This window comes from Nerophis ophidion, linkage group LG17, assembly GCF_033978795.1.
Source record: "Nerophis ophidion isolate RoL-2023_Sa linkage group LG17, RoL_Noph_v1.0, whole genome shotgun sequence".
NCBI lineage: Eukaryota > Metazoa > Chordata > Actinopteri > Syngnathiformes > Syngnathidae > Nerophis > Nerophis ophidion.
In genome coordinates this window covers 32,938,830-32,957,029 of record NC_084627.1, presented here as the reverse complement: position 1 = coordinate 32,957,029, position 18,200 = coordinate 32,938,830, and the positions used below count along the sequence as shown (strand labels likewise).

Genomic DNA, 18,200 nt, shown 5'->3' with positions numbered 1-18,200 from the left:
CAAAGAACAATTTTGCAACACTAAAATAAAATGGTTATAAATAAGATAGTAAATATACTGGAAAACGTATCTTTTAGACTTAGACTCATACATGCTTTATTGATCTACAAAGGAAATTGTTCCACAAAAGATGGGAAATTTTAAGGATGGAAAGGATAATGCAGGTATAAAATAAACTAAAAATGTACCATAGTAGCAATATAAAATATAACATATATGTAATATTTACATATCATATATACAGTATATAATACAAACTGATATATTATATTATTTTATTATATTTTTATATAATATCTACAATATATAACAAATTACAATTACCATGTACAAACCGGGTTTCCTTATTAGTTGGGAAATTGTGTTGGATGTAAATATAAGCGGAATACAATCATTTGCAAATCCTTTTCAACCGATATTCAATTGAATGCACTATAAAAACAAGATATTTGATGTTCAAACTCAAACTTTATTATTTTTTTGCAAATGATAATTAACTTAGAATTTCATGGCTGCAACACGTGCCAAAGTAGTTGGGAAAGGGCATGTTCACCACTGTGTTACATCACCTTTTTTTTTAACACTCAATAAACGTTTGGGAACTGAGGAAACTAATTGTTGAAGCTTTGAAAGTGGAATTCTTTCCCATTCTTGTTTTACGTAGAGCTTCAGTCGTTCAACAGTCCGGGGTCTCCGCTGTCGTATTTTACGCTTCATAATGCGCCACACATTTTCGATGGGAGACAGGTCTGGACTGCAGGCGGGCCAGGAAAGTACCCGCACTCTTTTTTTTTACAAAACTACGCTGTGGTGACATGTGCTGACTGTGGCTTGGCATTGTCTTGCTGAAATAAGCAAGGGCGTTCATGAAAAAGACGGATCTTAGATGGAAGCATATTTCGTTCCAAAACCTGCATGTACCTTTCAGCATTAAGGGTACCTTCACAGATGTGTAAGTTACCCATGCCTTGGGCACTAATGCACCCCCATACCATCACAAATGCCGGCTTTTGAACTTTGCGTCGATAACAGTTTGGATGGTTCGCTTCCCCTTTGGTCCGGATGACACGATGTCGAATATTTCCAAAACGATTTGTAATGTGGACTCGTCAGACCACAGAACACTTTTCCACTTTGCCTCAGTCCATCTTAGATGATCTCGCGCCCAGAGAAGCAGGCGGTGTTTCTGGATGTTGTTGATAAATGGCTTTCACTTTGCATAGTACAGCTTTAACTTGCACTTACAGATGTAGCGATAAACTGTATTTAGTGACAGGGGTTTTCTGAAGTGTTCCTGAGCCCATGTGGTCCTTTAGAGATTGATGTCGGTTTTTAATACAGTGCCGTCGAAGGGATCAAAGGTCACGGTCATTCAATGTTGGTTTCCGGCCATTCCGCCTACGTGGAGAGATTTCTCCAGATTCTCTGAACCATTTTATGATATTATGGACCATAGATGTTGAAATCCCTACATTTTTTGCAATTGCACTTTGAGAAACGTTGTTCTTAAACTGATTGACTATTTGCTCACGCAGTTGTGGACAAAGGGGTGTACCTCGCCCCATCCTTTCTTGTAAAAGACTGAGCATTTTTTGGGAAGCTGTTTTCATCATGGCACTCAACTGTTACCAAATAGCCTGCACAACTGTGGGATCTTCCAAATAAGTGTTTGATGAGCATTCCTCAACTTTCCCAACTTCTTTGTCACGTGTTGCTGGCATCAAATTCTAAAGTTAATGATTATTTAATTTTTATTTTTTTTAATCAGTTTTAACATCAAATATGTTGTTTTTGTAGCATTTTCAACTGAATATGGGTTGAAAATTATTTGCAAATCATTGTATTCCGTTTATATTTACATCCAACACAATTTCCCAACTCATATGGAAACTGGGTTTGTACAATACTATCGGTGTTAACATGTTCTATCTACCAATCTGTTAAAATGTAAAAAGTGCTTACGCTTCTGTTATTTGGATACTGTACATACGTTTTGGATTATACTACAAATGTGAGTAACGATCCAATACCAAGTAGTTACAGGATCATTCATTGGTAATCCTAAAACTCCTCCTGTGTCCAGTGATGCATTTCCAAAGTTCATTAACAATAAAAAAAATGCCAAAAAATAAAACGTGAGAGTAAAAAATATCGATGTAGTCATTGAAGAATCAACCAAATACAGCTCTTGTACTAGGTATCATTACAGTCGATATTTGTAGAGATCCACCTATTTGTTTACATCCAGGAGCACAAGCTTGCTGTTAGCTATAGTAATTCTCCTATGGTGTGAAGTGAAACATGTTTAGCTATTCCTCATCTTGCAGGAATGATACTTTTGAAAAACATAATTTATCTGTCGCCATTGAGGCGAGGATTTGTGATTTAGAAGTAGCTGCTACCTAGTGAAGACTCTGCAGTTCACTGAGGAAGCTTCTGTTTGCTAGCCACTGTCAAATTTGCCGGGTATCAACATGCATTATCACGATATAACAATGGTATTAAAAACTCTGTCTTTGGACAAAGTTCTATCATTTATATCAATTTCGCCAAACCCAACATATTTTAAAACACCGCTTCCAGAGCGGCGCTTCGGTGTTTATAGCATCACCTTTATCGTTAGTTTTGAGGCCAAACAACATCCATTCTCCCTTTTCTGTCTTTAGCCTGTTTTCACTTGTAACTGCTGTGTGTGCACATCGGCTCAAATTATCAGCAATATCAACACGGTGCGCCATCATGCGCATGGCACAAAAAGTCCTGGTATATTTCAAAGGCAGTAAACCGTATTTCCTTGAATTGCCGCCGGGACGCTAATTAATTTAAAACCTCTTCTCACTCCTGCGATTACCAAAGGCATGCGGCAAAAGTAAGCATGCGGTAATCATTTCAAAACCTCTTCTCATTCCGGCACTTACCAAAGGCATGCAGTAACAATTTGAGTGTGATGTAAGCTTGGACCTTAAATCCCACTGAATAGCTCTTAATCTTCTTCCCTCCATGCGATTTCAAATTACCGGTATTGAAATCAGCCTCGGGCTTCACGGTTGCAGAGGGGTTAGTGCGTCAGCCTCACAATACGAAGGTCCTGCAGTCCTGGGTTCAAATCCAGGCTCGGGATCTTTCTGTGTGGAGTTTGCATGTTCTCCCCGTGAATGCGTGGGTTCCCTCCGGGTGTTCCGGCTTCCTCCCACTTCCAAAGACATGCACCTGGGGATAGGTTGATTGGCAACACTAAATTGGCCCTAGTGTGTGAATGTGAGTGTGAATGTTGTCTGTCTATCTGTGTCGGCCCTGTGATGAGGTGGCGACTTGTCCAGGGTGCACCCCGCCTTCCGCCCGATTGTAGCTGAGATAGGCGCCAGCGCCCCCCGCAACCCCAAAAAGGGAATAAGCGGTAGAAGATGGATGGATGGATGAAATCAGCCTCCTCCATTTTGAAAATGATGACAGTGGAAGTGTCACTCGTTACGTCACAAATCTGACCAGGCGGTAATATTAAGCATGCGCTAATTATTTTGCGAAGCGAGTTTGACCCGGCAGTAATTCAAGGCAGGCGCATACTATATGCCCTGCTTCAATTCAAGGAAATACGGTAGTACGTTTTTTAATTGATTAGTATTCTGGTACTTTTTTGGCGTAGTTAGCACAGAAGTGCAACAACAGAACACCACATGTCGTTCCTTCTAATGATGACCCTCCAAGTCTTATTGCCGACATGTGACCAAATACTGTATGTTGTATGTACTAAATCATTTTGAATCCCTGTAAATCCACAATAAATTCAAACTTAGGGACACAATTGACCTATTTTAGCCATTCTGCATTGAAAAATAACAGTTTAAATAAATCATTAGGGGCCAAAATGTATTTGACAATAACGGCTGACTGTAACTGTACATATATACACACATACTGACCTTTGGCTGTCTTAAAGTGGACATGTTCGGACAGCGGGCCTACTCCTTTGGCATTCTTAGCCTGGATACGGAAGTAATACATGGTGTCAAGGTTCAGGTCAACAACCTGATGGGTCAGCCGGTCGCCACTGATGGTCTCCATCACCCAGTCGTCTATTGGCATGTTCTTGTCCAAAGTATAGTACAGGATGTAACCTGCAGGAATGCATGAAATATTAGCAAAAATAGATTTCCAAACAGTTGCTACACTCCAAAAACAAACCATCTATGTCTGGGGCGTGCAAACAATTCCACTAATTTCCACCATTGTGAATTTTCTATTTCATTTTATGAACGGTATCACACCACTCCAATATACCGTACTGTTGCAGACATTTACAGATACAACGGTGCCTTGACCTATGAGTTTAATTGACAGAGCTGGGCGATTATGTTAAATAATTAGATTTTTTTATTAAAGTAAACTGAAATTCTATTAATGTGTAATGGGGCACACCAAAAACACCAACATTTGTTTTTTTTTCTTACATGGTTTTGTATTTTTAAAAAAGACTGATAGAAAACACATCCATCCGTCCATCGATTTTTTACCCCTTATCTTTCTTATGTTTTAAGGGCTGCAAAAATCGATGCATTTTATTAGAAGACAGCTTCAAATTATATTGTGTTGCGTCAATTAATAATATTTCGATTAACAAAAATAAAAGCTTTGAAGACGCGGAAATAGTTTCTACACAATCTTAAGAGTTTTGTCATGATCCACTACTCAGATCATGGCATATTCTGGTTTTGTTCTGTTTTGTGTCACATCCCTTTGTATTTGATTCCTTAGTTCCTGGTGGCACTTCCTGTTTTGTTTCCGATGTCATAGTAACCCATTTGTGTCACCTGCCTTTGGCCTTTCACACGCACCTGCTTTTTGATTATTCCTTCTATTTAAGCCTGCCCTTGTTTTTCATTAGGTCTCGGATTCTCATTTGCTATTCAATGCAACAGGTGACGTCGCTATCCCCGCTTGTGGTAAAACCTTTTTTTGTACTTTAGCTTCCACGCTATTCCCTCATTTGTTTATTTCCCTAGCTCACATGCTAGCGTCCTTTGGTCTTTCTAGCTCATATGCTAGTTCTGTTGTTTTTTGTTAGTGCCTTCGTGCAAGTGTTTTTGTTCATAGTTTGTTCTTTAGTATAAGTAAATCATAATTTTTACTTTCACGCTGTGTTCCATTCCGCTTGCATCCACGAGAGAACGCAAACACGCACCATGATGCCAGCTAAGCGTCACAATATTGTTTTTCTTCTTCAAAGACATGTCACATGTAAAAATGTTGCTATTTTTGGAGGGCGAGTGGCACGCACCAAAATATTGATTTTAATTCACTTTAATAGGAGACGATGATTTGAGATACAAGTGAGTCTGGCGCTCTAGCACAGAACCATTTAAGCTCGTAAATTGAGGTACTACAATTTCAACAAATCAACGTGTTACTGATACATTCCGCCTTTTTAAAAAAAAAATATATATATCTTTTTTGGTTAATTATGTTTGAACTTGGGGTTAGTGTGTCTGCCTCACAATACGAAGGTCCTGAGAAGTCAGGGTTCCATACCAAGCTCGGGATCTTTTTATGTGGAGTTTGCATGTTCTCCCCGTGACTGCGTGGGTTCCCTCCGGGTACTCCGGCTTCCTCCCACTTCCAAAGACATGCACCTGGGGATAGGTTGATTGGCAACACTAAATGGTCCCTAGTGTGTGAATGTGAGTGTGAATGTTGTCTGTCTATCTGTGTTGGCCCTGCGATGAGGTGGCGACTTGTCCAGAGTGCACTCCGCCTTCCGCCCGATTGTAGCTGAGATAGGTACCAGCGCCCCCCGCGACCCAAAAGGGAATAAGCGGTAGAAAATAGATGGATGGATGTTTGAACGTAATACTGGCCATTGAAAGCTATCTGGGGGCCATAAATCTCACATACTTTTGACATCCCTGATCAATGCAAATAATATTGATGATACTTGAAACAGAAAATTTTGTCTTTTTCATAGTACAGTATATCGTTTCAGATAACGTAGAATTGAATATGGAAGAATGTTTTTTTTTTTTCCGACACTCACCTGTAATCCGCCCATTCGCCTCCATCGGTGGTTGCCAGCTGATTAAAATGGCTCTGGGTCGTCCTTCTCTACCAATAACTGTCAAGTCTTTGGGAGCCGAGTTGGGAGCTGTCAATCAAACATACAGACGTGGTTAAATTAAACAAAGGCAAAAACACACAACATTATTAACAACTCAAAGTTCTGTAGAGCGCAAACAAGGAGAAGAGCATTTATCTGAACAATTACTTGACAAGTACATTTACACATACAGTACACATACATGAGCCAAGCCCTCCTCTAAAGATCTTAAAGAGCTCAATATTGCATTTTCATCAGCATGGTGGAACAGTGGTGAGTAATCGTGCCTCACAGCGCAAAGGTACTAAGATAGGTACGGTCTTTCCGTGTAGAGTTTGCATGTTCTTCCTGGGACTGCATGGGTTCTCTGCGGGTACTCCGGCTTCCTCCCACCATCAAAGACATGCACCTCGGGATAGGTTGATTGGCAATACTAAATTGACCCTTATGTGTGAATGTTGTCTATCTGTGTTGTTGGCCCTGCAATGAGGTAGACATTTGTCTCGGACATACCTGCCAACTAGGGCTGCGAATTCAATTCATTATCAATTCTTGGGGTCACGATTCGATTCAAAATCGATTTTTTTTTCAATTCAACACGATTCTCGATTCAAAAATTATTTTTTTCCCGATTTAAAAGGATTCTCTATTCATTCAACACATGCAAGCAGAGTAGTACATTTTTGTAAAAAAGCTTTTATAATTGAAAAGGACAATGTTTTATCAACTGATAGCAATAATGTAAATTTGTTTTAACTATTAAATGAACAAAAAATCTGACTTATTTTATCTTTGTGAAAACATTGGACACAGTGTGTTGTCAAGCTTATGAGATGCACTACAAGTGTAAGCCACTGTGACACTACTGTTCTTTTATTTTTATTTTTATAAATGTCTAATGATAATGTCAATGAGGGATGTTTAATCACTGCTATGCTGAAATTATAACTAATATTGATACTGTTGCTGATAATATTAATTTTTGTTTCACAACTTTTGGTTTGTTCTGTGTCGTGTTTGTGTCTCCTCTCAATTGCTCTGTTTATTGCAGTTCTGAGTGTTGCTGGGTCAGGTTTGGTTTTGGAATTGGATTGCATGGTTATGGTATTGCTGTGTATTGTTTTGTTGGATTGATTAAAAAAAATAAAAAATTAAAAATCGATTTTTTAAAAATAAGAATAGATTCTGAATCGCACAACTTGAGAATCGCGATTCAAACTCAAATCGATTTTTTTCCCACACCCCTATTGCCAACCCTCCCAAATTTTCCGAGAGACTCACGAATTTCAGTGCCTCTCCCGAAAAATCTCCCGGCACAACCATTCCCTCTATTTTCTCACGATTTCCAGCCATACAACAATTTTGGGGGCGTGCCTTAAAGGCACTGCCTTTAGCGTCCTCTTTCACCTGAAAAGGAGACTATTATTTATGTCTCCGTTATCCATAGGTTTATCTATAACCCATAAAGTAGGCAGGCATGGAGCTATTTCTCAGCGTGTGTTTATTCCAGCCGGCACGTTAATACACTCACACACAACACCCGGATTCCCATCACGCATTGCTTCAAAACTACGGCAAGTAGTAATGGCCAAAATTTCCAGCCGGACAAGCAATATTGGGGTGCCTTTAGAGTCCTCTGTCACCTGAAAAGGAGACTATTATATATGTCTCCTTTATCCATAGTTTTATCTATAACCCATAACACGGCGGTCAAATGGATATAGTCACTCATGAACGGTCAGAGAAGCAGAAGGCGGCGGCAATGCGGTATTATGTGCCACCTGGCTAAATGGAGACCCGAGGGTTTATCACACGCCGAGACAAAGATGGCTATGCTGATAGCTGCAAGCAACATCCCGTTCTCATCTCGGACTATATGTCGCATTTTTTTTCATATTTTGGGCAGGGGTGCGACTTATACTCAGGAGCGACTTATGTGTGAAAATATTAACACTTTACCAACATATCAAATAATATTATCTAGCTCATTCACGTAAGAGACTAGACGTACAATATTTCATGGGATTTAGCTATTAGGAGTGATAGATTGTTTGGTAAACGTATAGCATGTTCTATATGTTATAGTTATTTGAATGACACTTACCATAATATGTTACGTTAACATACCAGACACGTTCTCAGTTGGTTATTTATGCGTCATATAACGTACACTTATTCAGCCTATTGTTCACTATTCTTTATTTATTTTAAATTGCCTCTATTCTTGGTGTTGGGTTTTATCAAATAAATTTCCCCCAAAAATCTGACCTTTGCTCCAGTGCGACTTATATATGTTTTTTTCCTTCTTTATTATGCATTTTCGGCAGGTGCAACTTATACTCCGAAAAATACGGTAAGTGTTATTTTTTTTTTTAAGTAAGCAGCAAGTACATTACAGTTAGTAGAAAACCTGTGTTTTCATTCCTGTATATATATAAATATAAATACTTGAATTTCAGTGAATTCTAGCTACAAATATACTCCCGCCGACTACAAATATACTCCCCCCGACTTCGACCGAAATCGGAGGTCTCAAGGTTGGCAAGTCTGGTCTAGGATGTTCCTCCCGCCCGCCTCTGCGACCCTGAGATGGACACGCGGTAGAAAATGGGTAGATGGAGGGGTTATTATCGGCTATGAAGATTGAAAAAATCCACGACAAGATTGCAAAAGCACTCTTTTAACCCAGTGAAAAGTGCATAGTGACATTATTGTAAACTTCTGTATTTCCATTCCACCCTTTTTTTGTATCAATTTCGCTATTTGTCGATTCCTGCCTCCACAGAGCAATGATACTTATGTGTCAGGCAGCCATGTGTCATTTAGTTGAGCTTTTAAGCACAGAAGATGTTGCAGAAGACGCCAGATTGTACTTTACCGCTGACACCTTCCGAGCTTTGTCAAAAATATCGACATTTCGATACCAAGTCTATATGAACATGCAAAAAATACATTGACACTTGGTTTTTCAATGTCGTAAATACAGAATACTTGTTTTCAGTTCTCGGCATGTGAGCACTGAGTCAGCGCCAAATAACAAATCCCGCTGTCTTAAGAAAATGAGCTAGAGTTTTCATGGAGGTCTATCTGGCACTTCTGCCTTTGCTCATAAAGAAATGATAATGGAAGTGTGTCAGTTTAGCATAACTGAATGTATGGCGTAACTCCGCTTGACAACACACCGCATAATCACCAGGTTTGCACGGGAGTAAGACGTAGGGGAAATTATCTTTCATGCACTTTAGCCTTTGTCGCTTCATTTAGAGCAGGGGACTCAGACCCGCGGAAATTGGCCCGCGAGACATTATTTTGCGGCCCCCCACATTAATATGAAAGTTCAATGTTAGCGCGGCCCGCAGGTTTTACATGAATGGCGCTTGACAGCGTTGTGTTATTTGGGTCCAAAATGGCTCTTTCAACGTTCTGGGTTGCCTACCCCTGCGCTGGTGGAAAAGTGGCAAATGAGTGAAAGCGACGGAGATGTCGCCATGGAGACGAGGGTTTTCTTACGTGACACCTGTCCGTCAGTAATAACAGTCCCCGATAACCTGGACTGATTCAAACCATTTTTTGTTTTTTCATTGTTTACTTTGCATCGCCTCACACGATGAACACTACATAGACTTCCATATGACGCTGGATAACACTCCGGGAGCCGTCACTTTTTTGCGCTCGCTATCCCGACGACCGCCGTGTTGCTGTAGGGAGGAAAAGCGAAGCGACACACATTGCGGAAATAACATTATTCTCCGTGCGTCGGCTAAATACAACTATATTCCACAAGCCCAAACATGTCTTTTTCAAAACCTGCAGTCAAGAGAAAGGATAGTGATGAGCAAAGACAATTCCAGGAAAAGTGGGGGATGCAATTTTTCTTTGTTGAGCACAGAGGCAACCCGACGAGTCTTATTTTGCACAGAGAAAGTTGCGGTGCACAAGGGATACAATTTGAAACGTCATTATATAACGAGACATGCTGAGGAGTATGCAACATTTTTTTTAAGAAACCTTTTCGTGCGGCCCAGCCTCACCCAGACTCTGCATCCAGATAAATTGAGTTTGAGACCCCTGATTTAGAGAGTAGAAGTACATAGAAAACTGAAAGTGAGGTGTATTTTGCGAAATGCATTTTTTCAGTGATTAGATGCAAATATTAACAAAAGTATTTTCCGCAGATGTGAAAGTGGAGATCCGCCACCACAATCCCAGCGAGTGTGCATTGCCTTAGCATGCAGAAAACCTCCAGAAGGGTGCAACCTAACCTAACCTTTATCGCTTCTATTAGTGCTAAGAAAACAGCTTTACAGATTTGAATTATTTCACCAGGAAGGAAAACTGTGGCCTGGGGACCATTCGCTGAATGCAAATCTTTCCTTATGGGCCTGTGACACATTGTAGATATAAAATAAACAAACAAGTTTATATTATAACAGAATGGGAAAAAAAACAAGATTTGTCTTCAAATATATTAGAGCCTTTCTGCTAGCCTATTTCGTTACAAATGACATGATGTCACACGACCATCATATAGAAAGTGTATATATATATATATATATATATATATATATATATATATATATTCAGATACGAATCGAATCGAATAGGTTGTGCGATTCAGAATCGATTCTCATTTTTAAAATAATGTTTTGTTTTTTTTGGATCCATCCAACAAACCACTACACAGCAATACCATAACAATGCAATCCAATTCCAGAACCAAACCTGACCCAGCAACACTCAGAACTGCAATAAACAGAGCAATTGAGAGAAGACACAAACACGACACAGAACAAACCAAAAGTAGTGAAACAAAAATGAATATCATCAACAACAGTATCAATATTAGTTATAATTTCAGCATCAGTGATTAAAAATCCCTCATTGAAATTATCATTAGACATTTATAAAAAAAAAAAAAAGGAACTTGCAACGCATCTCATAAGCTTGACAACACACTGTGTCCAATATTTCAACAAAGATAAAATAATTTATATTTTTGGTTCATTTAATAGTTAAAACAAATTTACATTATTGCTATCAGTTGATAAAAAATTGTCCTTTATAATTATGAAAGCTTTTTAAAAAAAATCTACCACTCTGCTAGCATTTCAGCAGACTCGGGTAGATCCCGCTGAAATCCTATGTAATGAATGAATACAGAATCGTTTTGAACCGGAAAAATATCGTTTTTGAATCGAGAATCGCGTTGAAACGAAAAAATCGATATATTATCGAATCGCGAACCCAAGAATCGATATTGAATCGAATCGTGAGACACCCAAAGATTCGCAGCCCTAATATATATATATATATATATATATATATTGTTTTATGTACTGCTGTCACTGCTGTTTTGTTTTTTTAGAATAGTTTAATAAAATAGTTGACTATTGTTTTTATTCATGAGCATATTTATAGTGAAGTGAATTACATTTATATAGCGCTCTCTCAAGTGACTCAAAGCGCTTTACATTGTGACACCCAATATCTACGTTACATTTAAACCAGTGTGGCTGGCAATAGGAGCAGGTGGGCAAAGTGTCTTGCCCAAGGACACAACGGCAGTGACTTGGATGGCGGGAGTGGGGATCGAACCTGCAACCCTGGAGTTGCTGGCACAGCAGCTCTACCAACCGAGCTATACCGCCCCATATATAGGCAAAACAGTGTTTGTTTTGATGTATTGGTGTGTTATAGAACACCAGTCTTCTTTTAATACAGTATGCTGTATAGTGACCACTTGTCAGCTGATACCGTGGTTAAAATTGGGTTCGAAAAGATGTTACAGCACAGAGATCTCACATACTTGACGCTTCAGTTTTTTTTTTTTTGCTTTTTTTTTTGCATCGTCACATCGAATAAGTCGATCCTAGTGGAAATACATAAGTATCAGTATTGACAACTACAATCCTGGTATCGACACAACCCCAGTCCTTAGTACTGCAAGAGCTGCATCATTTCCCAGTACCTCTCGAGTATTTATTGACTTTGTTTAAGAAATACGAATTATAATTTTTGTTCTTGCTTACTTTTTTAATAATGGTCTTCTAGCTTCCCTCATTGTTTCGTCTCAGGTCACCTTTACAAACAGCAGTTGCATTTTGTTCTAGTTCATCAATTTTTTTTTCAAGTTTCCCTTTTTAAGCTTTGGAAGACATTTCCAACGATAATTTTTGTGTTGTACTCTGTAATTTTCCCAGGTGCCTAGAGTGTTTTCGTCAAGTTCTACATCAGTTCTCTGACCGGGGCTGGCTGTACGTAAGTGCTAGAAGAACCAGAGCCCCTTAAATAATAGTTTAAACCCCTCAAATAAATTTTTTAGAAGTTGAAAAAGTACATTTTAATACACCCACAAATTGTATGTATGACAAGCTGACAAAGTGATCCACAGTAGTGTAGAAATCTGCTGAAAAATCTGTCTTAGAGGCTCTGCGAGTCCCACACGGACAAAAATACACACAGCCCTCGGTGAGTTAACAACGGAATGAAATGTTGTCAGAAACAAAATCAAATCATTATAAATTTCTTCTTGAGACAAATTCAGAATATATCCAATCACAGTTCTTTAATCGCATACAATATGACAGAGGGTGTGGGTAAGTGACAAAGGAGAGCCAATCAGATGCTTTTTATTGTGAGATTTATGTGAGAATTAGTGTGTTCTACATCGTGATATGTGAACACCTGGGAGAAAGTAAAAAGGAGACATTAATATTTTTCATGCCATCAGCAGACGAGCCACCGATCGGGAGAGATACAGACTTTAGGTTGAAGCTGTGTGTATTTGCTTCTTCAGGTGTTCTGTCGACATGAGCTATTTGGTTGAAAAACATTATCAGTTACTATTCCTCTTCAATCGTCTTTGAAAACAAATATGGATTATTTGGGTCTATGTGAACTTCCTTACGCTGCAAGTGTCTACATGCTTACTGGTCAGAGAACACAATCCAAGTAATATAATTTAAAACAGTGGTTCCCAACCTTTTTTTCAGTGATGTACCCCTTGTGAACATTTTTTTTAATCAAGTACCCCCTGATTAGAGCAAAGTATTTTTGGTTGAAAACAAGAGATACAGAAGTAAAATACAGCACTATGTCATCAGTTTCTGATTCATTAAATTGTATAACAGTGCAAAATATTGCTCATTTGTAGTGGTCATTCTTGAACTATTTGGAAAAAAATATATAAAAATAACTAAAAACTTCTTGAAAAATAAACAAGTGGTTCAATTCTAAATAAAGATTTTTACACATATAATTAATCATCAACATAAAGTGCCCTCTTTGGGGATTGTAATAGAGATCCATCTGGATTCCTGAACTTAATTCTAAACATTTCTACACAAAAAAAGAAATCTTTAGCCTCAATATTTATGGAATAAAGAATCTAGCTGTCAACACTGAATATTGCATTGTTGTATTTTTTTTCAGAGTTTATGAACTTACATTGATATATTGTTGAAGTAATATTCAATAAATATATTTATAAAGGATTTTTGAATCGTTGCTATTTTTAGAATATTTTTAAAAAATCTCACGTACCCCCATTTGAGAACCACTGATTTAAAAAAAACAGGGGGAACTGATCACTCCTTGTTAGATAATACAGTAAAACGAAACTTACAAAAAACCCTGTAAGCAGTATTGTTGAGTTTCTCTGTGTAAATGAGTGGATAATGCAGAAGCTTGGGCTAATAATAGATTCAGAGCTTTCCTTTAAAGCCCACATTGGCAAATTATGTAAAATAATCACGTTTAATCTTGCAAATTTTCGTGCAACTCAAAATGAATGTATTTGCATTCTATGATTTTCAGCCACTTGAACTATTGCCTTACCAGCTGGTCAGTTAAAAAAAAACATTGGAAATCTTGTACACAATGGTAATTAAGGTTATGGATTAAAAAAAAACTTGGCACTATAATCACTGTGCCATTTTAAAAAGTACAACTGGGACAGTCTTCACACATTTGCAGACTTAAAATTGACCTATAAATCCTGCATGAATTGGCTCCAGATCCTCTGGCAGAGTTCATCAGCCAAAGAAACAGCCGTGAGCGTGTCACTCGAGGCTCTGTCAGAGGTGACTGTTATATTCCTCTGTGCAGGAGCACTTTGAGTAAGTCGGCCTGGTCAGTAAGGAGTACAAATGTGTGCAACTCAGTACCTGAGGAGGTTGAACTGGTCATAACTTACAAGGTTTCACAATTTTTTATTTAAAATGTGGCTTAATAATGCCTATAGCTGCCAGCACTAAAAGTTGAGTTTGTTTTGATGCTAAGATAAATGTTATGTGTTGTGATGTTGTATATGTATATGTATATATATATATATATCTATATCTATATATAGATATAGATATACATATATATATAGATATATATATATGGTGTGTTTTTTTTTCTTTTTCTCTCTCTCTTTTCTTTTTAATTTGAATTGTACATTTTACCGCCTTTTTTCATACGGATGAAAATTGGCCTTCTGGCTAATTCTGTCTTTAACCATGTGTAGTCATGTGTTTTATAAAATTACATTGTCTCCTTTGAAATAAACTAATCTTAATCTTTAAGGCATGATTCAACTGGCCTGATTATAAACCAGTTTGAGAAAAATGTTTTTGTATTATTATTATTATAAGACTACTGTACTTTTCAGTTTTGTAAATATTGACTATTTTGTGTAGGAAAGAATAGAATGGAATTTATTTTCATTATATTTGCATATAACGAGATTAAGTAAAGTCCTACTTAAGGTTAAATTTGTCGTAATGTGGACTTTGGTGCGGTTTCCTGCGTGGATAGTTTTCCCGAAATGCAAAAGGAGGTGACGGGAAATGGCGTGAAGGTAAATGCATGATTAAACATATCTATAAAAAAGTGCCAACAGAAGGCGCGCACAAAGTGCAAACATTCTACACATTAAAATATCTTTGAATGACTTCTGCTTTGTTTCTTCTTCACTTACACAAAATATCAATTAACCCCCTAGCCCGAGATGGACCCCGGCAAAAACCTCCCAGACTGTAGAGTACTTAAGTACAGTATGTGCTGCCATATAACGTCTCATCAGAAAAGGAGCATGGATGTTCAGAACATGCTCATTAGGCTTTAATCACTTATGCAGAAGCACAAAGATGGCCTCGTGTTGGAATGAGGCCAATCGCCCGAGCGTACTGCACTGACAAGTGAGTCACATTCACTTGTCAGCACTTATAAGAAGGTGACGCTTCACAGGGTTTAAGGGTCAAGAGTTTTTCTTCCACCTTTGCATTTATTCATATTTTATGAACGTGAATGCGGCCAAATAAACTCGATGTCAAAAAAGTCCAACACATGCAAACTGTGGTCGGGGTCATAGGCGCCGACCTACATTTCTGCCAGTGGGTGTATTAAAGGGGAACATTATCACAATTTCGGAAGGGTTAAAACCAATAAAAATCAGTTCCCAGTGGCTTATTTTATTTTTCGAAGTTTTTTTCAAAATTTTACCCATAATGGAATATCCCAAAAAAAGGCTTTAAAGTGCCTGATTTTGGCTATCTGTAAATCCACCGTCCATTTTCCTGTGACGTCACACAGTGACGCCAATACAAAAAAACATGGCGCATAGCACAGCAAGATATAGCGACATCAGCTCGGATTCAGACTCGGATTTCAGCGGATTAGGCGATTCAACAGATTACGCAAGTATTGAAAAGGATTGTTGGAGTGTGGAGGCAGATAGCGAAAACGAAATTGAGGAAGAAACTGAAGCTATTGAGCGAATAGCTATTGAAGCTATTCGCGAAGGATTGCATCTTTTGACCACTGGAGCAACTTAAATCCGTCGATTGGTAAGTGAAGTGTTTGTTTGGCATTAAACATGGGTAGAGGGAAAGGCTGGATGCAAATATAGCTTCAAATGTACATACAGCTATTCTAAATAGCATGTTTGCATTGATTTACTGGGAGTCATGCCGCGACCAAATATGTCTGATTAGCACATAAGTCAATAACATTAACAAAACTCACCTTTGTGATTTCGTTGACTTTATCGTTGGAAATGCATCTGCTTTGAGTTTCGCAGGATATCCACACATCTCTGTCGTAGCATCGCTATCGTCGGTAAAATGTGCAGAACAAACGAGGGACTTTCACATCTTTTGACACTGGTGCAACTTAAATCCGTCGATTGGTATGTGTTTGTTTGGCATTAAATGTGGGTGGAGGGAAAGGCTGGATGCAAATATGGCTACAAATGAGGCATAACAATGCAATATGTACATACAGCTAGCCTAAATAGCATGTTAGCATCGATTAGCATGCCGTGCTAATCGACGCACACGCCACGTAAATCAACTTGAATCCGTCCCTGATCATGTTGTTACACCCTCCGACAACACACCGACGAGGCATGATGTCTCCAAGGTATGGAAAAAAGTCGAAAAAACGGAAAATAACAGAGCTGATCTGACTTGTGTGTGTAATGTGTTTGACAAAATGGTGAATTGCTTCTCATTGTAACGTCACGGGTGAAAGGTCATCGCTCCGACAGCCAACAATTGAAAGGCATTTAGATCGCCAAATTCACCCTTTTAAAGTTCAGAAATCGGTTAAAAAAACATATGGTCTTTTTTCTGCAACATCAAGGTATATATTGACACTTACTTAGGTCTGGTGATAATGTTCCCCTTTAAATATAAAAATAGACGCTCAATTAAGCTATTATCCCATATAATTTGTGGCTTTATTATTTTGTAAAACGGACCAAACTCGCCACAAAATTACCTACGATGGGGGTCAGCAACCCGCGGCTCTCGAGCCACATGCGGCTCTTTAGTGCCACCCTTGTGGCTCCCTGGAGCATTTTTAAAAAAGGATTGAAAATGGAAACTTTTTTTTTTTTTTTTAGTATTTTTTTGTTTGAGGACAAACATGACACAAACCTGCTCAATTGTTAGAAAGCCCACGGTTTAATATGTCCGTGTGTTCGCTTCACTGAGGAGAGTATTTGGTGAACATCGGTTTGTCCAACTGATTTTGGCGGTTCTTGACCACACCATAGTGTGGACTGTGACACGACAGTTTGTTTACATGTAAAATTTCCCACTCTGTCTTTGTCTCACGTTGTCCACCAAACGGTTTATGCTGTGCGTGAATGCACAAAGGTGCGCTCTGTTGATGTTATTAACTTGACGGAGTGCTAATCAGGCATATTTGGTCAGTGCAGGACTGCAAGCTAATCAATGCTATCATGCTATCAAGGCTAGCTGTATGTACATATTGCATAATTTTGCCTCATTTGTAGTTATTTTTGAGCTCATTTAATATCCTTTACTTTTATCCTCTTTGTATATACCGTATTTCCTTGAATTGCCGCCGGGGCGCTAATTGATTTAAAACCTATTTTCAGTCCTGCGCTTACCAAAGGCATGCCGTAAAAGTAAACATGCGCTAATTATTTTAAAACCTCTTCTCACTCCGGCACTTACCAAAGTATGCAGTAAAAATTTGAGTGTGATGTAAGCTTGGACCTTAAATCCTACTAAATAGCTCGTAATCTTCTGCCCTTTATGCGATTTCAAATTACCGGTATTGAAATCAGCCTCCTCCATTTTGAAAATGATGACAGGGGAAGTGTCACTCGTGACATCACGAGTTTGACCAGGCGATAATACTCTAATTATTTTGGGAAGCGAGTTTGACCCGGCAGTAATTCAAGGCAGGTGCATACTATATGCCCTGCGGCAATTCAAGGAAATACGGTAATTTAGTTTTGCATGTCTCATGACACATTATCCGTATGGGGCGGTATAGCTCAGTTGGTAGAGTGGCCGTGCCAGCAACTTGAGGGTTGCAGGTTCGATTCCCGCTTGTGCCATCCTAGTTACTGCCGTTGTGTCCTTGGGCAAGACACTTTACCCACCTGCTCCCAGTGCCACCCACACTGGTTTAAATGTAACTTAGATATTGTGTTTCACTATGTAAAGCGCTTTGAGTCACTTGAAAAAAGCGCTATATAAATATAATTCACTATCACTATGTAACATTGGCTGAATTTCAGTTAGTTGCTTGTGTGCAATGTTGTTCCAGACGGTAGCAAACATTCCCTACCATGCCAAAGATTGTAATAAAT

At 38.6% G+C, this 18,200-nt stretch overlaps 1 protein-coding gene across 2 annotated transcripts in view; it reads right to left on the bottom strand.

Annotated features, from left to right (window-relative positions):
* Window positions 1-18,200, bottom strand: part of dcc (DCC netrin 1 receptor) — an 803,111-nt gene that overhangs the window by 224,263 nt on the left and 560,648 nt on the right. For both annotated transcript variants that reach the window (XM_061876767.1, XM_061876768.1), the window contains exons 19-20: window positions 6,029-6,136; window positions 3,921-4,115 (exon numbers count right to left, since the gene is read on the bottom strand). In XM_061876767.1, the coding sequence (XP_061732751.1) occupies window positions 3,921-4,115; window positions 6,029-6,136 (303 nt within the window). The remainder of the gene's footprint in view (window positions 1-3,920; window positions 4,116-6,028; window positions 6,137-18,200) is intronic.